This window comes from Lampetra fluviatilis, chromosome 15 (genome assembly GCF_964198595.1).
Source record: "Lampetra fluviatilis chromosome 15, kcLamFluv1.1, whole genome shotgun sequence".
NCBI lineage: Eukaryota > Metazoa > Chordata > Hyperoartia > Petromyzontiformes > Petromyzontidae > Lampetra > Lampetra fluviatilis.
Window position 1 is genome coordinate 7,541,055 of NC_136289.1, and position 22,362 is coordinate 7,563,416.

General features: G+C 44.0%; 2 protein-coding genes across 6 annotated transcripts in view; one reads left to right on the forward strand and one right to left on the reverse strand.

Annotated features, from left to right (window-relative positions):
• The first annotated feature begins 2,093 nt into the window (after positions 1-2,093).
• LOC144936149 (Rieske domain-containing protein-like) lies at positions 2,094-8,583 on the forward strand. 2 transcript variants are annotated; one of them, XM_078863052.1, is made up of 5 exons: positions 2,094-2,122; positions 5,957-6,040; positions 6,618-6,755; positions 7,386-7,420; positions 8,102-8,583. In XM_078863052.1, exons 2-5 carry the CDS (start codon positions 6,004-6,006, stop codon positions 8,366-8,368), a joined length of 477 nt encoding a protein of 158 aa, XP_078719178.1. In that variant the 5' UTR covers positions 2,094-2,122; positions 5,957-6,003; the 3' UTR covers positions 8,369-8,583. The 2 variants fall into 2 exon arrangements, with proteins under 2 accessions (XP_078719178.1, XP_078719179.1); XM_078863053.1 differs by lacking the exon at positions 2,094-2,122 and adding an exon at positions 2,561-2,612.
• A 192-nt stretch (positions 8,584-8,775) lies between these two features.
• The window catches only part of RFC1 (replication factor C subunit 1), a 37,781-nt gene continuing 24,194 nt past the window's right edge, over positions 8,776-22,362 (reverse strand). For all 4 annotated transcript variants that reach the window (XM_078863051.1, XM_078863050.1, XM_078863049.1 and 1 more), the window contains 11 exons: positions 21,456-21,570; positions 20,486-20,574; positions 19,954-20,091; positions 18,880-18,975; positions 17,012-17,110; positions 16,219-16,373; positions 14,671-14,788; positions 13,904-14,049; positions 13,141-13,354; positions 12,040-12,261; positions 8,776-10,721 (listed from right to left, as the gene is read on the reverse strand). In XM_078863051.1, coding sequence (XP_078719177.1) covers positions 10,575-10,721; positions 12,040-12,261; positions 13,141-13,354; positions 13,904-14,049; positions 14,671-14,788; positions 16,219-16,373; positions 17,012-17,110; positions 18,880-18,975; positions 19,954-20,091; positions 20,486-20,574; positions 21,456-21,570 — 1,539 coding nt within the window. In that variant the 3' untranslated portion in view covers positions 8,776-10,574. The remainder of the gene's footprint in view (positions 10,722-12,039; positions 12,262-13,140; positions 13,355-13,903; positions 14,050-14,670; positions 14,789-16,218; positions 16,374-17,011; positions 17,111-18,879; positions 18,976-19,953; positions 20,092-20,485; positions 20,575-21,455; positions 21,571-22,362) is intronic.

Below are 22,362 nucleotides of genomic sequence, written 5' to 3' on the forward strand. Positions count from 1 at the left end.
GGGGCGGGCCGGCGGGTCGCGGAGTGATGACGTCACGGCAACGACACGCGGAGACAACACAAATGACGTCAACACAAATAACGTCATTTTACGCGTAGGCCTATCGCGACCAATGTGATTGTGTCCGTAATAAGGAGGACAACTTATTCAGTTTTTAAGTTTCATTTATTAGGTAAAGCCCTGTGAGCCATTCGGCTCTTGAATCGGGTGCAACCGCAACAAACATTTCACATTTTTTGTGAAACAATTAACAATTATGGCTCATTAAGCTGGTTTGTAATCAACAGCGAAACGTCGTACTCGAGTTGTCAATGTTGTTGTGGGTTTACTCTCCAGCGCACCCATCCGATGAAATCTTCATTTGAAGCTTTCGTGACTGCAGGAATCCATACTCTTTGGTTCTTTCGGTAAAGTACTCTTGCTGATACTCTACCTGTACTATGTACTTCCAAAAAAAATCAGCAGACTACCTGCTGGATATCCTCACTTTTTCGAAGAACAAATGTGACCTAAGGTCTCATTTACCAGCTTCACATTCCCTATTGCCGTACAAATACTGGAGGAAGGGCCTTTGCTGTTGATGCCCCCAGGGTCTGGAACGCTATCGCCAATAAACTGCAATTCTAGATTTGAAGCTTTCGCGACTGCAAGGATTCATACTCTTAGATTTTTTCGGTAAAAAAATAAATAATGAAAAGTAATTTTTTTTTATTATTTCTTTTATTTTCATTATTTCTTTTTACCTACGTGACTTTACCGAAAAAACCTAAGAGAATAAACTGCAACTTGAGTCACTACCTGTGAGATCTTCACTCAAAACTGCTCTAGAGGAGCTGTACACCCCTAGCTGCCACTGCTATGGGGCCGTCCATAAATGACGTCACGCACCTAGGAGGAGGGGGGGGGGGTCAGACATTTGTGACGATGTGTGACGAGGGGGAGGGGGTTTGAGAAATGTGACGTCACATCAAAATGCGCAACTTTAAATAAATATAGACAACACGTTCTACTTAATTACATATACTTTTAATAAATGTTTTCTCCTGCAACATCAGAGTGCAGCGCCACATTAAATACACACTAAAATGACAATAGTTTAAAGCGATTTGAAGCATGTTTTATTTTCACAATGGAAATGTTTTTGGGGGGGGGGGGGGCAGAGCTTTGTGACGTCATATTTGAGGGGGGTCTGACTCTTTGTGACGCCGTGTGACGAGAGGGGGGTCAAAAATCGTCCAAAATCGCGTGACGTCATTTATGGACGGCCCCAATGCAGAGTGGCCTGAAATCAAATGCATAGCGCTGGATTACCGCTGCAAAGTATGATCTTGTTGTTTTTATTATAGTGTGCTGATCTTTAAAGGTGCATTGCAAATTTTTGATACTCATGCTGTTATGGAGTGACTCATGCTGCCAGCTATGGCTACACAGTTTGGTCGTACATGTTATGGATATCGTTTATTGTTCAAATTAAATCACAGTTCCTATGATCACTGTTACATTGTTTTTATAGCTTTATGTTGGTGATTTCGAAAACGTATGGTTTAGCCATGTTTGTTTGTTGAAGTGCAGAGCCTGATAACTTTCATCTAAATTGTCTTATGGTTGTTATTGTTTGACTTGCATCCCACTGGGATTTTTGCACACAGCGTTGGAATACGGAGCTTTTTCTGGAAGACTTTTCTGTTTTTTCCTGGATGTTTCTGTTGCGTGTAGTCACTTTCAGATGTTCTTCGTTCATGTTTTTGTTTGTTGCGGTTGCACACGAGTCAAGAGTCGCATGACTCACAGGGTTATACCGAATGAAACTGAAAAACAAATTGGCACGTTTTGTTTACACGACAAATCTCACCAATCGGCTGTGTCGGGTGGTGGCGGGTTTAACGACACATTTAAGTGATTTAACTCCCCCTACCTTTTTTTACGAATAAATGACGTCACGCACAAGAGACACACAAGTCACGGCACGGAGGGAAGGGGCCCATGAACGCGGTAATGCGTCATGTAATTGTGTGCGGCGTGACGTCATTCTCCAGAACATGCCTTGCATGTGACGTCACCAGGCGGGCGTGGCTTATTGCCTTTTGACGTCACTCCCGGCTGGGCACGCGAGGCGGAATTGGTACGAAGCGCCGGCAGCAGCGCACGAGCATCGCGATTGATTTAACGATCGATTATTTATTTGCAGACTCGTTTGTACTGTTTTATCTCCGCGCGATATGTTAACTGTTAATCGATGTGACCGAATCTTTAACAAAAATCGATTCGTATGCGATTATGATTAACGATCGATTTTTCCGGATCGTTTGGATTGTGTTGAACCTCCTTTGCCAGTAGCAAAATATGATAATTGTTTTTTTACCCTTTTATCTGGCAACAAAACTGACACCTTTTTTTTACAAGGAGTCATGTTTGCATTGACCACAATACCTGCGGTCCGAATGCAAAAAAAAAAACAACTCTGATAATATTCTTAGGTTTTTTCGGTAAAGTCACGTAGGTAAAACATCAAAATTAATAAAAATAAAATAAAATAAAAATCACGACGTTTCGGAGGCAACACAAGTCTCCGTCATCAGGTGGGACCGTCACAGCCGGATTAGCTGCATCAAGTGAGGCAATGATTCAAGATGTAATCCCTTAAAAGCAAGTTGAGGGGGAGGAGAGGGGGGGGCTCATCAGAATGTGGTAGCCAATGAATGGAACGTATCGGGAGGGAGGGGGGCGGCACTCAAAGACTGCACGGAGTGCCACGTACAACGCATCGGGAGGGAGAGGGGGGGCGGGGCCAAAAGAATGCACGACGGCGTGGACGCGGTTGCTGCTGCAAACGCCAACGCATTGGACAGAGGGGGAGGGGAGGCCTGATACACATGATAGAAGAAGAACGAAAATGCCCATGTTTATACCAATGCTGGCTGAACAATGAAGAGAGTACTGTTAAACACTGGGGATGTTAACACTCGGTAAAGTAAAGTAAAATAGTGCCTGTCAGATAAGATGGTCCAAAAAAGTGTAATTAAGTCTTTTTTGCGTGGTTGATAACATCTTTCCAATGATTACTAAGTTTGTACCCATCATCACCGTTGAAATTATGTCTGTGTTTGTATATTTGTATGGCTTCGTGTACAAACCTTTGATGGTAGCCGGGAGGTTTGCAGAGAACCTTGGTCTCGGAAAAGACAATTTCATGAGAGCCCACCGAGTTATAGCAATGATTGGCAACGGCCGAAGAATCAGTTCTGCCGTGTTTCAGATCTGACTTGTGCTCGCGGACACGATCAGAAACATGACGTTTCGTTTCTCCAATGTAGCAATCACCACAAATGCAACTCAATTTGTAGACTCCAGGATACTGTAAGTCAGGAACGACATCCTTCACAGATGGAATCAGATCACGGATTTTATGCACTGTACTGAATCGGACTTGGATCTTATGTTTGTTTAGAATTTTGGAGATCTTTTTGGTCACGCCTGCTATGTATGGTAACGTGATAGTTTTGGTCGGAGTTTCATGTGGCTGTTTCTGTGTGGTGGGAGAGACAGCTTGGCAGATAGTACGGTCAGAGTATCCATTCATCCTGAGGGCCCGATGTACATGTCTTAATTCACCGGTCAGGTGGTGTTGGTCAGAAATGCCATGGGCTCTGTGGTATAGCGTTTTGATGAGAGAATTCTTTTGAGATGGGTGGTGGGAATCCGGTTTCAAGTAGGAATCTGTGTGGGTGGCTTTCCTGTAGACAGAATGTCCCAAGGATCCGTCAGGCCTCCTCTCAAACAGAATATCCAAGAATGGTAGTTTACCGTCTTTCTCCACTTCCATGGTGAATCTGATGGATGGGTGTCTAGAATTGATGTGGTCCAAGAAGTGGTTCAATGCTGGGAGGCCATGTGGCCAGATGACAAAAGTGTCATCCACATACCTCTTCCACAGGGAAGGACGCAGGGTGGATGTCTGGATGGCGTCTGATTCAAACTTTTCCATGAACATGTTGGCTATAACTGGTGACAAGGGGGAGCCCATAGGGGTACCCTCATTCTGTTTGTAGAAGGTGCCATTCCAGGTAAAATAGGTGTTGGTGAGGCAATGCTTAACCAGCGCAGGTGCATCAGAATTCAATCCATGTTGGACTAAGTCCTCAATTATTGTTAGGGTGTCCGGTACTGGGACTTTGGTAAACAAAGATACTACATCAAAGCTGACTAGGATGTCATCAGTAGATAGTACCATGTCCTTAACCATAGAGACTAATTGGGTTGAGTTTACTGCCGAAGAGGTCTTTCCTGTGAAGGGGAGCAGAGTATCTGATAGAAAACGGGCTGATAATGTATGCACTGTCCTTGAAATTGATTGGTCCACACCCGAGACAGCTTTTCTTAGAGCCTAGTCTCACATGGTGTTGGACCAGATGACGTCGCCGACCGTGCTAATCGAAGGTGCGGGCGGAAGGACAACAAACTAAACGCAACAACAAGCAGTTCTAAATAAATTCGTTTTCTAGATTTAAAAGCGAATAGCTCCAGTGGTCTCATAATATCAGAAAATTTATACTGGAGAAATCCGATGAGCTTTAAATCTTGTTTTCACACATGTCCAGTAGTTTCACAGATGTCCAATATCGGAAGGGAGAGCGTTCCAGACGGCCGCGGAAGCGCATCCGAAAGCGCGCGATGCGGTGTTTCTGGACAGCTTCAATTGATGAGTGAATCGAAGAAAAAAATCGATTCGTATACGATCTGTTGCATGCATTCTTTGGGGCGTAACAATAGAATGTGATCGATTATGATTAACGATCGATCAACCATTGAATGGCAGATCATCCGCGACTGCGAGGTTCCGTCTATTGGTCTGAACGACCCACACCCATAGTTGTCTGGGTATTCACGGCACCACGGTGCCATTCTCGCAGGGAAAAGCTGCTGCCGTGGTTGCCGATGGACATCACTCGGCTTGTGATCCAGTGGGCCGTCAATTCCATTCAATTGAAATAATGGTGCAATTTTTTAAAATAAATAAAATGCTCTACCCCAAGCAGGTCGCGTGTGGCGGTGGGTACGCTCACCTCCTACCCTTCCACTTTGACAAGATCAGTATCTTATTCTTGGTTCTTTCAGTAAAGTCACGTAGAAGATAAATAATAAAAATAAAACAAAATTCTCACGTTTCGATTGCAACACAAGCAATCATCATCAGGTGTGAAAACCACAGCAAGACTTTTTTTTTTCAAAATTTGATAATTTTATTGCTTAATTTTTATTATTTGATGATTTCCCTTCTACGTGACTTTACCGAAAGAACCAAAGAGTATGGATTCCTGCAGTCTCGAAAGCTTCAAATAAAGATTGGAAGAGTCAAAGTGGAAGAGTAGACCAAATACCCTCTTGTAGTAGAGTTCGCTTTGGTGGATACCCCTTGAGCAAACATTTTAATGATAGGGGCTGCACTTTTACCATTATCACTGTAGCCAGGGTGGCAGAGAACCTCCTCGCGATCCAGGGACGACTCTTTTAAGTTATAACCACATTGAGGCGCTTAAGTCTATGACCATATCACCCGGATCGCGCCAGATCTCGGAAGCTACGCGTGTCTGAGCCATCAGAGGCTCAATATACTGTATACGTACACATTTTGTTGTGATGCAGTGGCTATGACCCGTCACTCTTGAGTTCTCCTTTGGCAAAACAAATACACGTTACGAGTGCTGAAGGTGATGGATTTAATTTACACCAGTAGCCACGCAAGACGCTTTATTTTATTCCTATGGTTATAGTACTATTTAGTACCATACTTTTCACCACAAGATTTCCGGTGTAAAAAAAAAGACTTTTTTTGTCAATCGGTTCACACCTAGTTATAAAGTTTGTTTGTACCTGTGTTTTTTTTTCTGTGCAAAACTGCCGAAAGTCCGGAAGTTTGACTTGGTCATGGAATCGGGGCTGATGTCTGTGTGTGCAGATAAAGGCCGGGTCTTGACATTTGACCAGACTGGTGGATGAGGCTCTATGACTTCAGAACATCAAGCAGATCAGCCAAGTCATGGTGACCCATTTATATCTTCCCACCCCACTCCAATTTTATCCAGACTGTTATCGGTGTAATTTCATGAAATGAATCCATGTGGCACGATTACCTGCTTCGTGGTTATAAATATGCATAGCCGATTTCAAAACAACCTTAATTGTCACAATCTCGCAGATAAGTGTAACCCTTAGTTAGAGTATTATTTGGGTCTTTCGGTAAAGCCACGTAGATAGAAAATAATAAAAAAGATATAAAAATATCACGACGTTTCGATCGCAACACAAGCAATCGTTATCAGGCGAAAAAATATAGCGGAAGAGCTGCTGAGGCAGAGAATGGCCCACAAAAACAGACATCACAGAATTACTTCTGCAATCCCAATAGGGGGCAGCACTTTTCCACCATCTCTGGTGAAGTGAGGTTCAACGGACGACGGTCAAAGCAATATTTGTAATTTTCAAAAGCTGGAATTTGGCGAAATTAAGTGCAAAACTATTTATTTGTGATTGTTTTTTGCGTGAAGTCATTAATACCTTGTCTGAGACTTGAGATCCCAGTCGAATCGCTTTGAGATAATATTCTATTTCTTTTAAAGACTCGCAGACCTGGCATCACTTGGGCTCTGCCACAGAGCTGGCAAGCGCGAGAAAGAAACGAGTTCGTGTTGGTGGCCGAGACATCGCTGTCTTCCACCACAAGGGACAGTTTTACGCCCTGGACTGGCGCTGCTATCGTGGGTCCCTTTGCTACGTTCGTGTGCACTGTGCAGCCAATGGGGTCATCGTCACTGATGTTGGGGAGGCTAAATTAGTTGTATCTGTATTTCTAGGGCTTATATTAGATATATATATTACAACCACAATTTACAACACTTGAAAAGTAAATCTTGACTTAAAAGTTTTCGTGACTGCAGGGATACATATTCTATGGGTCTTTCGGTAAAGCCACGTAGATAGAAAAATTATAAAAATATCACGACGTTTCGATCGCAACACAAGCAATCGTCTTCAGGTGAGAGAAGACGATTGCTTGTGTTGCGATCGAAACGTCGTGATATTTTTTATATTTTTCTATCTACGTGGCTTTACCGAAAGACCCATGAGAATACTTGAAAAGTAGCTATTAGGCACGATTGACCTTATATGGTTATAAATACTGTATGCATAAGAATAAGGTGGTCCAACGTTTTCAAAACAACCTTAATTTGACAAGCAGGATGTTATGGATTAATCTGCTTCCAAAACCATTGGCTTCATACAAGATTTCATATATTTTTGGAAATTGAACAAATTTAAACTGTGACAAGGACAATACTTAAAATGAAATTTAAGGTATGGTGCTAATCACTTGATTTCTTTTCCAGATGCAGGAGGACCTTTGCACCAGGGAGACATTGAGGTGAGAACGTCAAGTTGTGACATCAGGTTATAGACGGCTCCAACTCAGGCAGCAGGTGTACTACACAATTTAAGAGTCAAAATGCAGGTTAATCGTAAGAGATGTGGAGGAAAATAGGGTAGTTAAAATTGTATGAATAGGCTACAGGTGGAAAGTGGAAAGCGTCGGAGTGAAAATAAATTATTCATGAGAGGTTTTTGGGTTAGATTGCGCAGATTGTGAGATCTAACCCAAAAACCTCTTATGGATAACATTTGGTCGTGAAAGCTATGCATTAAACTAAAAACTACAAGATCTTAGCCCTTTCCCATTCAGAGACGTATGCAAGTTTCAGGGTGGGTCCTGTTCACCTCTGAATCTCGGAACGCGCAAGCGGCTCAAGAGTTAATTTTAGAGGCATATCACTGTTGTTTTAAAATACATTTTACCCACCGCAGAGAATTGAAGCGACATGACCGCACTCTGATAGCTGGCGCCAAACTGTGCCACATGCCCTCCCACATGACCTTATGGGAGCCTCAGTACCGATAAAGTTATATCTTAGTTTTTCTTCCGGTTTCGTTTTCATGATATACACATACGTCATCGAAACGGGAAAGGGTTAAGAGCTAGAATGACATTCAGAAAGGTCACTCGTAGGCAGAATAAACTTTTTTTTTACCAAGATGTGTTTATCTACAGGAGCTTCCGGATGGTACGGCTTGCCTTATCTGTCCCTGGCACGGCTACCGCATTGGGCTGGCATCTGGCGAGGGATTCTATAGGCCCGCAAATCCCACGGGTTCGGCGCCCACCAGCGACTGGTGCTCAAAGGGCGTACGTCAGCGCATGCACCATGTGGAGGTGCGGCCCGACGAGAGCGTACACGTGGCTCTCTCCGACCTCAAGTCACCCCGCGAGTCCGACCGATATGCTTCCCGCAAACCGAAGAAAGCAACATTCAAATAATGTGGAGATATATTTGAAACGACGAAACTGCTTTGATCAATTTTCTATCAAAGTGGGCGTTTGAGTCGAGACAATCATGCTCAACCTCTGTGCAAAAGTTGATAAAAGGTTTAGACATACATTTTTTATATTTGTAAATTAATGATGGAAAAAAGTCAGGGTTGCACTGCCTGAAAGGAAATGGACTTAAGGATTTTACATAAGCAATTGCATTTATTAGGCGCTTAAATCCCAGGACATCTCAAAGCATCGTACAAAGCGCAAAACCACGAAAATACAAAGGATAAAGTGGGCATAGTTAAAAATCTAAATATATATTTACATCCATTGTCAATCTGTTGTAGAATGCCTCCCCACAACATGTTGCGGGTTGTTTGACCGTACTTTATCACGCTGATCACTGGGGCCAAGGCGACACTGACTGGGAATCAAACTCAGGTTGCTGGGTTTACAGCTCAATGCCCTAACCACTGCAACCATCAATCCATCCCCACAGCTCAAACATTTTCTGTATGTACTGTATATTGCTAGGTTTATCATGTACAAATTGTTGCCTGCATATGGACCGAAACGGCACTTGAATTTCTTTCAATACTGGCAATTTATAAATGCATTACAATGTCACTTTAACTGTATGACATTTAAACAGTATAATGCTAAACATGTTCATGACAAGTGGACATTCACGGGCATGATTAAGTTTCACGCTTAACTATATCAGTAATAATTTTTTGTTAGATATGTGTTAGAACAAGTGAAATAACATCATATTTTTTGGAATGAACATATGAAGGTAAATAGTTCATGGTGACCATTGCCATTTACCTGTGGTAAAACGAGCAGAGAACCAGTGGCATAGCATTATTCAGGGCAATTCAGATTACAATAGCACACGTGAGCCGACACACAGTACGAATATGATGCATTGCTCAAGTGTTTATTGCTCATCTTGACATGCATGTTGAGCCCCAAATTTTTTGTTCACTGCAGGCAAGATGCCAAGCGAGACACACAAGTGACAAATGCGAATTTTTGTATGCAAAAGAGTCTTGATATTTTGACATTCCCACTCATAAAAATGGACTGGAGCTTTAGAAACAATCGAACAGCGTGCTGTGGTGATCCTTAGGAAAATTTGTTGTTTGAACAAAAGTTGGTTTTGGTAAAATGTTAATGGGTTTACTGGAGGTTGATTCCATCAAAAACATTGTTTTACAAAAATAACACTTTCTATCGGTCAGCTACAATACAGGTTTTCTAATAAGAAAATTTATTTTTACCTAAAAAACCTTGTTACAGCTTTCACCTAGGAAGAGCATACCTTTGTATAGTATGAGCTTATATGCAGAACACATACTTATTTACAAATTTGCAGCCTAGGACATGGTTTTAATGTATGGATCATGATGCACTGTGGAAAACCCATGAACCCACCTGCATCGTAAGACAAAGCAGCAACCTCAGTCCTATATACAATCACTACGAACTCCACAGTTACAAGTCAAAGAAAACAGGCCCAAGTGCAAGGATGAAACTGGGACAAACTCAACACCAACAGGAGTTGACTTTTACTTGTTCCTTTTCAGAAAACTGAAATACAGTCGTGCGAAACCTTAGCGATTACCCAACCAGTGTAAAATGGGTAAGATGTATGGTTTGTCAATGTCAAGTGATTTGGCTTCATAACGTTGATCGTAAAAGTCACGGCTCTCTCATGTGTTTCTGGGTTACACTGCGTGCTATTTGGCACGATGTCTGAAGTTTCACCTCACATGCTGGGAGCTTCATTTTGCTCCATGTGGTGCGAAACGTCCAACATCGTGTTGAACACATAGGTATCAGCGAGCTGTACAGGACAACTGCGAAAAACCTACGGAGGGTTGTATATCAAAAACATTTACAGCTCAAGTGTTTGGGAACCCACTAGAGGGTCGGGAGGATCTTGAGAAAATGCTGTGTGACTTTTAAATCCCAAACATTCCTGTAAAGAAAATCCAGAGGCATTCTAGTGAGCACCTCTCCTTCAACACACACATATCCCAGTGGACCTCCGAAAAAATTAAACACCACTTCTTTAGAGTTGATTCAACTGCATCATTGTGTGGGCATTTGGGACCACTCAAAGCCGCCGTGGTGCACTCATCATCAGCCAACTCCGGGCCCTGCGGTTCATCGTTATTTACAATCGGAAGTGACTCTGCGAGCGCTACTTTGTCTTTTTACCCTTCCCGACCCTGCTACTCGCTCCAGCCCTGCTGCTTGCCCTGCTGCTTGCCCCGGCCTTGCTGCTTGCCCCGGCCTTGCTGGGGGAGCTCGTTTCCTTGGATGCTTTTTTCGCTGGCTTCTTCTTTTGCTGTGGATCGACGTGAGAGTAAACGAGCATGATCACAGTGAGAATTGCTTTGTTACTTCAAAATGTACAATATCTTACATATGTTAGCATTAATGTGTAAATATACAGCCCGTTTGTCAAACCACTGCTAGATAAGCGCTTTTGCACACCGTGCAGGTCATGTACAATACTTCACCAAGCTGGTCAGTGTGGGTTGATGAAGGCGGGGAGCACAGATGGGGGGAGTATGGAATGGCTTTTTCTGTCCTGACCACCACATAGTCCCACATCCTATAACAACCTATTCTGAATGGTAGTCACCCATCCAAATAATATCCCAGGCTCAACTCGATGTAGCTTCTGAGATCTGTTAAGATCGGGCGAATTGCAAACGATTTGGCAATTCGCCTGGATACTATTCTTAAATGTTAATATTTAAGTTCGCTATGTTTTATCGTAGCATGTCTTCACATGTTTTTTCTTGCTCCTCTGCACGTTTGGATTTTAGCTGTTGTCATCAAGATTAACATGCTGCTTCAATGGGCACCCACCTAAAGTAGCTGTGATTGAAATTTTATAACGAAGCATTTGAGAAAACAACTGACTGAACATAAGCCAAAAACTGCCCGCAGGCCAGCGTGACCTTGTTAAAGCGGGGGGTATACAAAGTCAGGGGGGCAAACAACACAGTTAATGTTAAAATACTTTAAACAAATATTAAATGCTAAACAGAATAAATAAAACCGTTGAATGAATAAAAATACCATATGCTTCTGTCCATGCATTATGCTTTAGCTGTCACACCCTTGGATATACGGAGAGTGTGCGCGATGCCTATCACTTATATGTACCAATTGTAACGTCTTGTCTAGGCCCCTCAAACTACTGCAGACAATTTGTTTATCAAATGAAGCTCACAACTAATAATAAAGGGGTGTGAGCCAGGGCTCGGACCCCTCCAGTCCCGCCAACGTCACTAAGGCTACTGCAGTCACGGTAGGGGGCGCCACGGTGGTGACGTGTTAACTCCCTTGCCTGGTATACAGGAGCTTATGTGTTCGATCCTGACCCTGACACCTGTATCTTTGGAGTTTGCATGTTCTCCCTATGGTCACATGGATTTTTCTCCGGGTCCTCTGGGTTTTCTCTCCACATTTAGAACATGTGTTTTGAGTATTTGGCCTACTATACATTTCCATATGATGAGCCGCTTCATTGAGCTATGATTTGTGGTTATGTCGCTTCTGAAAAAGAGCTATATAGCTTCGTGGGCCTTACCCGGTAAAATAAACATAGTTTTAGTTTAGTTTATAGTTTAGTAAATGCCCCCCCCTCCCACCTTAATCATGGCGTCGGCGGAAATGTCCATGTCATCCTCGTGCTCGCTGGCCGAATCCGGCACAGCTGCAGCTCCATCGCCCTCTGCTCCGTCGAATCCTTCTCCCTCCTCGTTCGATCCACCCCCTCCAGGGCCTCGCCGCCCCTTCTTGGGGCCCACGGCCAGCGAGTACGGCGTGAGGTGCGATTCTTTGTTGTAGGCCCGAGTAAACGCCGCCTTGACCTGCGAGCCCACACACACGTGGGTGATATTGGAGATGTTGGCCGAGCGCCAGTGTACAGCCCTTGCTAGGTCTATGGAGTATAACTAAAATAAAAATATATGGGTCACTGCTGCATACCTCTCCCCACTGTTTGTCACTCTACTCCCTGCCAAGCACTCTCCACTCCACAAACCAAGACTTTTTATAGACAATCTGCATATACAGCACTGTCATTGAGAACTAATAAAAATAACATTCCATGCAGGTAAATAACATGAAAAACTTTTAATTATTGGGCAGTCAGCTTGATGCAATGATTTATCCATTAAAAACGTATTCAAGAGGAATGCATCAACCGTGCATGTGAGATTACTTAATATACACAAATGTTCCATTAGGATATTATAGATGAACGGCAGCATAGACAAAGCATCTGCAAAACAATACAAAAAGAGACCAAATAAATGACAAAAAAAAATCTTGAATCATGACAGAATTGTGACATCCAATTAATTGAAAGAGAGGGGTAAATGGTCACATGCCTATGAGGTTCATATGCACATCGGAGTGGCACTGATAAATAGAAAGATACCAATGGCTGTAACCACGAGTAATGGAAAAAGAGCCGAGGAGTCTCGTGTTGCACTGGAAGAGGAGCTCTGGAGGCATACATCGCGCAATCTAGGTTCTTGTTAACTTATACTGAAAACGCATTTCTTTAGAACAGCTTTTTTCTGTTTTTATTGTTGTCCTTCCCCCGCACCTCTGATTAGCATGCTTGGCTACGTACGGTGCGAAGGAAGTTCAACATACATGACATCCAGACAGTGAGTGCAGCATAAGGTAGAAAAAGGGGACTCCGGGGGGGGGGGGGGTAAAGCACACAGGGCCAAGCACACCTTAGGGTCAAGTTTGGCGAGAGGGTCGGTGCTGCCGTGGAAAGATGACACTTCCATGAGGCTGTCCACGTCCTCCTTGGTCAGGCAGTAGTCATCCATGAGGCTCAGTGTCTGCGCGACGCCCTCCGAGCCCCGCGTCTGCAGCGGCCGCGCCAGCTCGTTCCGCAGAGCGCCCAGGTATTCAAGGTTCACGGCGCGTTGGCACGCATGTGTCCTGCGCGACACGGCAAGCGACGAGACAGGTAATTGCTTGGTGAGGCTCGCTCACCCAGCGCAATGAGTGCTGCTGATTGACGACAGACGAAACGAACAAGTCTGAATGAAGACGCTAATTAAAATAATTTAAGAATGTTATGAGACATGAGTGCACTGACGACCAAAATTGGAGAATCATGAATGTATCCTATACTTAACCAACAGATTAAATAAACCCATTGAGACACATTAAACATGGCCTCTTTTGACCTAATAATTAATTTGCAATATGTTTATGAAAATATTTATATAATTGGCTGACCTGATAATATTGCAGAGGGGTGGGAGAGAAATTGTATGATCCTCTTACCAACATTTAATAGGAGGGGACCACACTTTTGATGGCTTTAGTCGACTAGACCAAGATAATAACTCGATGAAGACAAGACGAAAATTCCGTAGGCTGTCGCCAAGGAGACTAAGACTGATTAACATTTTTTTAAAATGCTGTCTAAACACCGCGACAGAGGGAGGGTGGAGGTAAGGGGAGCAGTGGTGGTGCCCGTACCGGAGGCTCATGTGCATGGTCAGCTCCTGCAAGATCCGCGCATTCTTGCCCGTTGTGGAGTGACGACCGAGCCAGCTCGGGAAACTGGGGAACTGCGACATGTAGCCCCTCATGAGCTCCCCCGGGATGACGCTCGCAAAAATGGCCTGTCCCGGGAGACGCGGTGGGGCGAACCAGACAGCCATTCCGTTACAACTTCACAGTCAGATTTTTAGTGACCCTTGCCTTATCTGCTCAATAATAGCAAGTCACTATCTCATCTCATTGCATGTCTCTGGAATTCCTGCCTTCCCCTGGCTGTATGCGGAAAGCAAGATGTTTTCCCTTCATTCAGGATACTTTCTCTGTTCTTCTCTGATTAACTATCGCTCTCCATGAAGCATCTTTCCTCTGGGCAAATGCCACTTGGCCACTTCTGAAAAGAACTGAAAAATTATTCTCTTTCCCATAGTGTGCATGTACCCCCCTGCCCAGTTGTACAATATCTGGAGATGAAGTTGCATTTAGATGCTATTTACATCCGAATTATATTTTTTGACAGTGGCCCCACCCTGTCTACTCCTCTGACAATCACACCAACTACTCAGGCAGCCCAGTGAGATACCCTGTATCATGAGTCGAGTGTGAAGTCAAAACATTCTTAGGACAAAATCCAAACATCTGTAAATGCTTCAAATCACCGGGATAGCCTTTTTGTAACTGATACTGTCCCGGCCAAACCAGAATGTTTGGTAACTCCTTAACAGCACACTCGGTAGCATTCTCACTTGTGTGGGCAGGAGGCCCCACGACTGATTGGAGCGAATCTGCCTGTCGACGAGGTCCCCCTGAGCGATGCTGTCGGCAGTCTTGCTCAGCAGGGTGAGGTGCTTCTTCATGTTGCCCCTGGTCACGCGTCAGAGCTACGTTATACACGGCAGTGATAAGATGGTAGGTGGAGGCATCCCTGCAATAGGCTCCACATGGCAGCAGCTGCGGCAGTACCTGCAACAGTACCTGCAAACAGCCTATGGGCGCAGGGTTTAAACACATAGGCAGCAACATAACCAGAGTGGCCATAAGGATCATTGAGATATACTTAATTTGGAGCTTTCGTGACTGCAGGAATTACTCTTTGGTTCTTTCGGTAAAGTCACGTATAAAGAGAAAATAATAAATTAAATACTAGCATACGACGTTTCGATTGCAACACAAGCAATCATCATCAGGTATAAATGAAATAGGAAGAACGTAATCAACCAGGTAGGGTGTTGACTGTTATGTTATCCGACTCTCTGTTGTATTACATTACATTTCTAAGTATACTAGATTTGTGTTTCTATTTCATTTATACCTGATGATGATTGCTTGTGTTGCAATCGAAACGTCGTATGCTAGTATTTAATTTATTATTTTCTCTTTATACGTGACTTTACCGAAAGAACCAAAGAGTAATCATTGAGATAGTGAAATTGCATGATGCTCATGAAGTCAACTCAGCCACTGTTAACAATATAAAACAACAAGGGGAGCCACTTATGACAGCTTGGGATGCTTATTCCACCACTACTCTTTGAACTCTATTATTAGTCATGGCTTGACTCTGACTTGGCCTCGAACACAGCTCAGCTCAGGTTTGAGCCGCTCAGTTACGTGGTTGGGATCATGCTAAAAGCCCAGCTCAAGTCAAGTTTGAGCCAGAGCCAAGCCTGAGGGAAGCTGTGACAAACAAGCAAACTGGAGCAGCTTCAACATTCGTGTCTCGTAAGTAGAACTTGTGCTGAACCAATGCTGCTGAAATTACGCACTCCCAGAAGACTGTGTGTATGTATGATGAACTTCTTTCGCACCGTATGTAGCCAACTGTGCTGACATCAATGACTTTTCAATATCGGACCCATTGATGATCCTGCTCATTTTTACCAACCTGCACTAATCATAGCTGTTAAGTATGGTCAAACGACTTCGACCAAATATATAAATATCTCCCTTCAGAAGAAACGAAAATCTACCGAGGTGCAATGGAGGCTGCTGATGAGTGATGCGGTGTGTGTTTGAGCGTGTCATCCAATATCCCAGCATGCTTGTGCATCTGTGTCTAAAAGTACATAACCATGCAATCGCCGGGACATATCGGTCCGAAAACAAATATTTCCAAATCTAAATGTTTGCATAAACATTTTTGCACTTTTTTATTGTTTTCTTTTACAGGCAACTTTGTACTACAGACAGATGGCCTTGAACAGTTTCGAGAAGCACTCGGGCAGCATGGGTGGCTGAGTGGGTGGCTAAGTGGGTGGCTCGCGAGCTCACACGCGCGATGTGCGCTGGCTCACCCTGCGGCCAGCGGCCGGACATGCACGTAGTTCTCTTGCACAAAGAGTGGCGCGATGGAGTAGTCGTGGAAGAAGAGGTCGGACTTGTCCATGAGCGACATGTGCTGCGTCTCCTCGTCAGCAATGAACACCTTGCGCGCCACGTCAAAGGGGCCCTGCGCATGCGCGCAAACACAGAACCAAACAAAGACAAAGATCCTCCTTGGAGCTTTTTACAGGCTGTTGGGGCAAGTGCTGTTGGCGAGCACCTATGAAGGGTTGGTACGGCACATGAAAGGTTATTGTGACCAGCATTACGTCTGGCCGCCAATCATTCCCCTGGTTTGATGTTTACACACCATGCCAAGTACTCGTTTAAGGATTTGTCGACCTCGGGGAGGCCCAGGACTCAGGTTCAGATAATAGTCACTGATGTTGCCAGTGGGACTAACCACTGCACTACCACTCCCCACCGACAGGCACAAAGATGCACACACACACACACAACACCGTCATCCACACTCATATAGAAATCGTCACAAAGTGCTTATGTGATATCACGCTCACTTGTGACTACAGCTGAAAGGAATATTGCCCGAACAAGTGACACCAGAGTAATGTTCCGTTCAAAGTTTGCACGTGATAGTTATCTTACAGATTTTACGATAACTATTACAGTTTCAACAGAACGTCTCAGTGGAAAAGCGACGACGTGAATCGTGTTGCGAGTGACGGAGACTCAAATGTGAAGGCAAAGACAGGCAGAGTCGATGGGCATACAAGCGAGGCTCGCTATTGTGAAAGTCTCAATCACCATTTTAAGGTCCTTCTTGGCACTTTTGGCGTCAGACTTGGCCTGGTCGTACGTGAGGGCCTTCTCTCGTGCCGACCACACACACAGGTTGTGCAGCACCTGTCCAAGAAAACGCACAGTGCGTATTATAAGCACATAACATTACTGCATAACATACATACAGGAGAGCAGCACAGTGGTATGGGGCGTGCCACGATTAAATGGATGGTTGCAAGTTCAAATCCCAGTTAGGGACAGAATTCATCCCTCCGAGTATGTATGTGTACATGTTACCTGGGACATAGCCTCGCATATACGCAGGGTAGCTAAATGTGTGTATTTATCCCTGGTTATAGCCGAGCATATAGACGGGGCCGCTATGTGTGGATGGCTACCGATTGGTCTCCATGAGGCCATCCAAGCCTCAAGGGTCTTCCCCTTCCCTTCTTGCCCGAATGCCACACTAGAATCGAGGTGGAATCTTTCCAATTGTGTGCACAGAGCAATGGTACTACCCACCTGTAATCAGTCAGAATTGCCATTCTGGTCAGGTAAAACTAGCAATGTTTACTTAGCTGAGCATACCAGAAGCTCTTAAAATCCAGTTTTATAACAGAAGTGCAACAGCATCTCATTCTATTGCACAAACCTTACATTGCAGTATTCCTGTTGGAATCCTATTTAACGTAATAAAAGACTTTTACATGGGATTCGCCCATAGAAGAAACATGATTTCAGCAGGAATTGCCCAAGGTAGATCCATAGGAATCGAATACAATTCCTGCAGGAATCGGCCAAATCGCTTTGTCCTTGGGATTGTGTGTGAATGTCACGGCAATGTTGAAATTGCTAAAACTGGTGAAGTCTGTAAACATAAAATTAGCACTTTCCCAGGTTCATGTGTGCAGGTATTTGCTGACTTGCAGCACCGTACGGTTTTATTATGCAAGTACTAAAACCGTGAACGTAGCAGTATCTGCAGAACATATCAACAGTAAAGAATATTTCCACAGCTCCACTATGAAATAATGAGACGACAGCAATAAAGGGCTCAGTCCAATTCATTTTCTAGTTTGATCTACACAAAGGGAGCACAGACACACTAAACTTATCACAATTAACATTCTTTAATGGCTCACTTTATGCTTGTGAGTCAACCTTTGTAATGCAATAATGTGATTATTGCATTAACCGTTTATAATGGCATCATGAGTTTGATAATCCCAAAATATTTCAACACTTGCACCCGCAACGTTATGCAATATAACTTTACAGTGCCTCTCATGCAGTCCATCTGACCTTGGATTCTAGATACAGCATTATTATGATGCAGAGCTGTGGCTATCAACTACTGAAATAATAAATTAATTTATAGATTATTAAATTACTAGCACTGCCCGCCCATTTGCATGCCCACAGGTCAGACAGCCAGCAAATCGTTTTTATAATTTAGCATCACATTTAAAAAAAATGACATCCAATATGTACATCATAAGCATTAATAATTTCTAGTGGTACTCGACCCAGGGTGGGCCAGGATTAATGATATCATCGTGTCAATGTCCCACGCTAGGCGTGAACTGCGGTGAGTTTCCAGCATTTTGCAGAAAAATAAACGAATAATTTCATCAAATTATTATCAATAACAATGTCAAATAAAAATGATATTATTAACTTGCATTATAAACTTTAAATCAATTGTATTACCAACACTGCTTGCAACATTAGAAACCTTTTACACCTGTGGGAACAACTGTTCTGCAATTCTGTAGACTTCGACCACAGCTGCCTAGAGTTGATGCAGTTTCCCAAGCAATGCTGCTCCATCAACCGCGATTCCAGGCTCGAGAAGTGAGAACACAACTGCGGGCATGGAGTGGCTACCAGACCTGTCGGATGTCCTGATTTGCTGCCAGGATGATCTCCTGCATGGCGGCCGGAGGGATCTTGAGGCCTTCCTTGAATGCCACGGACATCATGGCTCCCTGCCCCCGACATGCGGCCAGCAACAACAACAACGAGCGCAATTCACGCGTTAACTGGGTCGTAATAATAACAATAATGTACATGTACAACGCTTGTGTCAAACCCCTGCTGTCTGATGGCCTCCCCACACTGTACGGGTCATGGAGGTTATTAGATCATTCTTCACCAAGCTGGTCAGTGCGCGTTGCCCACAGCGTAGCCACCCAGGCCAAACACAGCCTGTTTTTGCACTGTGGTATCCCATCCAAGCACTATCCAGTATAATATGTTCAGAGGCAAATTATGAAAATAAGAATAATGTAATTTAATAATTAATTATTGTCTTTTTTTATCCAGGGAAGCTTCAATGCCTTTCAAGACACCTTTTCTGGAGGGCCCTGCAGTGGGCTGTGTGGCCAGTTCTTTTTAAATCCTTTATATTAAGTTCACATGCTTGCGTGCTTACGACCGTGCAAATCTTTCGGTCGTTTTTTAACCCACTTCCCGTGATCCAATCGAGCTGACATTTTGCACACAGACTCGTTGTGCGTGACAATTTATTTTCGTGAAAATTTTTTTCCAAAATTTTCCACTTTTTAGGGATTTTTTTTTTCATATTTAATTTAAAATACCAATGTGATAAAAATGAAACTCTTACTCAAGAAAAACAGAAATGAATAATAAAATAAAACCGATGCCACGCATATAAAGGATTTATAGTGAAAAACTTTGTTTTTACGGGTTAATTTTTTAATGATTACATTCAATGCAGAACAAAAATGGTGAAATTCCATGCAGACCAGAAAAAAAACATTCAAAGGTCTGCCATTCAAAAGGCACTGCCATTTTCTGGCTACTTCACAAACTATGAGAGTCTTAAAACTCTGCGTGAGCCACCCAAGCGCTGGGTTAAAGTCGCGGTCCACTATATCTAACTCATAGCTACACCAGGAAGAGATGACAACCAAAATGCTGATCGACTAGGCGGAAGCGGGCACCTTGATCTGCTCGACGCGTGGTCGTGGGAAGCGGAGGTCGAAGCAGTAGTTGGCGAGCGAGCGGATCTTTGCGTGGTTCCGATCGTTGCACATGCAGATGACGGGCACTTTGCTCTGCTTGATGAGCGCAATGAGCTCCTGTGAAATCACACGACAAAACACAGCACCACCCGCAACACGTGAAGGATGATTCACAGCCCGAGGCAACAATTTGACCTTGCAACATGTGACAGTGTATGCTGGCGTGACTACAATCTCACCCAGACTAGATTGGGGTGGTAGTTGTTCACTGCTAAACCTAGATTGTCATTTCATGATTAAATCTGGGTTTTATTGAAAAGTTATTTTTGTTCACAAGCAGATGAGACCCGCAATCAGTTAATAATGAAAACCACACAAGCATGGTCGAAAATAATCTAAGCTCTAATTATTACCAAACTATATAATTTTGATATAGTATATATGGAGCGGTGATACATGGGTTAGCGCAAAGTACTATGAACCCGGTGACCCGTGTGATGTGCCCGCTCACCTGCATGCCCCCCCGATCCTCGTTCCCAGCCATGCCGTCCACCTCGTCCATCAATAGAACGTGGCGGTCGCTCACTGTCTGTGCCGTGCCTGCACGCGACACCGCCGCAACCAAGAGACATCGCTTGCCCCATTAAGAACTTCACACGAAACCCAGGACCAGTGATTTTATCTTCCTTTTTTGGCTTTTTCCCAATTTTAAAGAACTATTTTCTATTTGACCAGGTAATGCCCACTGAGCTATATAGCTCTTTTTTCCCCGAAGCGACCTGGCCACAAATGACAGCTTAAGGAAGTGGCTTATGTGGATATTTATAGCAGCCAAATACTCTGAAATGGATGTTTCTAAATGTGGAGGGAAAAACTGGAGGACTTCAAGAAAAAGCCACGCAACCACAAGGAGAACATTCAAACTTCAAACATACAGGCATCAGGCTCGGGATCAAACCCACGGGCTCCTGCATACCAGGCGAGGTAGTTAACATCACGCCACCATGCCGCCCTTTTCATTCCAATTGCGCTGTAGATGTCAAGACACAAAGAATCCAATTGGATCTTTCACAGAGCAGTGTAGCCCTTCGTGCAATAAAATGGCCCACAGAAGCAGATATCACAGAACTACTTCTGAGATCTAATAGCGACAGGACTCACTGTGCCTATGACCATAAACAGCAAAGCAACATGCTTGGATGCTCTGTCTCCCGAGCACTGGCATTCAGATATACCGGGTACATTAGCACTGGTAAAAATGAAAACAATCGTTGTGGTACTGGCCACATAACTTCTGCGTGTGTCACGCTGACCTAAATAAATATTGGCTCACAGCAACAAAACACATCATGATTTGCTGAACAGGAGATCTTCATATTTTTATGAAATTGTATTTGCTTTTAAGTGTGTGCTCCAACGATGACGAAAGCACATTCTCGGGAACAATACATCAAAGCTGGTGTTTGTGAGCGAATACATGCCGTGGTAGAAGCCTTCAATGCTGGTGTTGCGCAAGCAAGTCGAGACCTCATTCTTCATGCTGTTCTTGCTGCGACGGTCACTCGCATTTAGCTCCACGAAACTCAAGCCCAGCTCCTGCCGCCAACACGTGCATACGCACATGTATAAAGATCGATCGTACAGTCTTGAGACTGTCCGGGCAAGTTCTGTTGTCAAGCCCCTACTAATCCCGACACGACTAAACTCAAAGACAAAGATCCCCCTCATAGCTTGAACAGACTGTTGGGGCAAGTGCCGTTAGCGAGCACCTATGAAGGCCGGCATGGCACATGAGGGGGTGGGTGGCCAACACCACTCCCGGCCGCCTTTGTCGAGGCTGAGTGGCTATATTTACCCACTACCCCACGTACTCATTTGAGGCTGAGTCGACCTAGGGGAAGCCCATAACCAGTTCAGATAATCTTCACTGGTGTTGGACGTGAGCGAGAATTGAACTCTGGTCACCGGGTTTGTAGCGCAGCGCGCTAACCGCTGCACTACCACTGCCCACGACTAAACATATAAATCCCCACAAACACAAATTCCCACACCCATATGCACAAACACAAAAACATGTACAAATGCAAAAGCACACATAGACACATGCACACCCCACACGCAGGCACCATTCACCACCCACCACACATACATACATACACACACACTGATCACCATCACATTCCATTGACCACCAACATTATTCATGCAGATCTCTCCAGGCAAAATACACGTACATGTCCACAGCATCATGACACGGCCGAATAAATGCGGCATTCTTGGTGTCGCGGTCTATCCCAGGTGGCAGGCAATTGTCACTTCTCATAACCCAAGAGGGTTCTTACGCAGAGAAGAGTGACATCACCTCCCAAGGGAGGCAGGTGGCTAGGA

Coding starts and splice junctions, on each gene's coding strand:
- LOC144936149 (XM_078863052.1), top strand. CDS start 6,004: ATGACTTCAGAACATCAAGCAGATCAGCCAAGTCATG. Junction 6,041..6,617: donor AGCAGATCAGCCAAGTCATG/GTGACCCATTTA, acceptor TTTCTTTTAAAG/ACTCGCAGACCTGGCATCAC. Junction 7,421..8,101: donor TGCACCAGGGAGACATTGAG/GTGAGAACGTCA, acceptor GTTTATCTACAG/GAGCTTCCGGATGGTACGGC.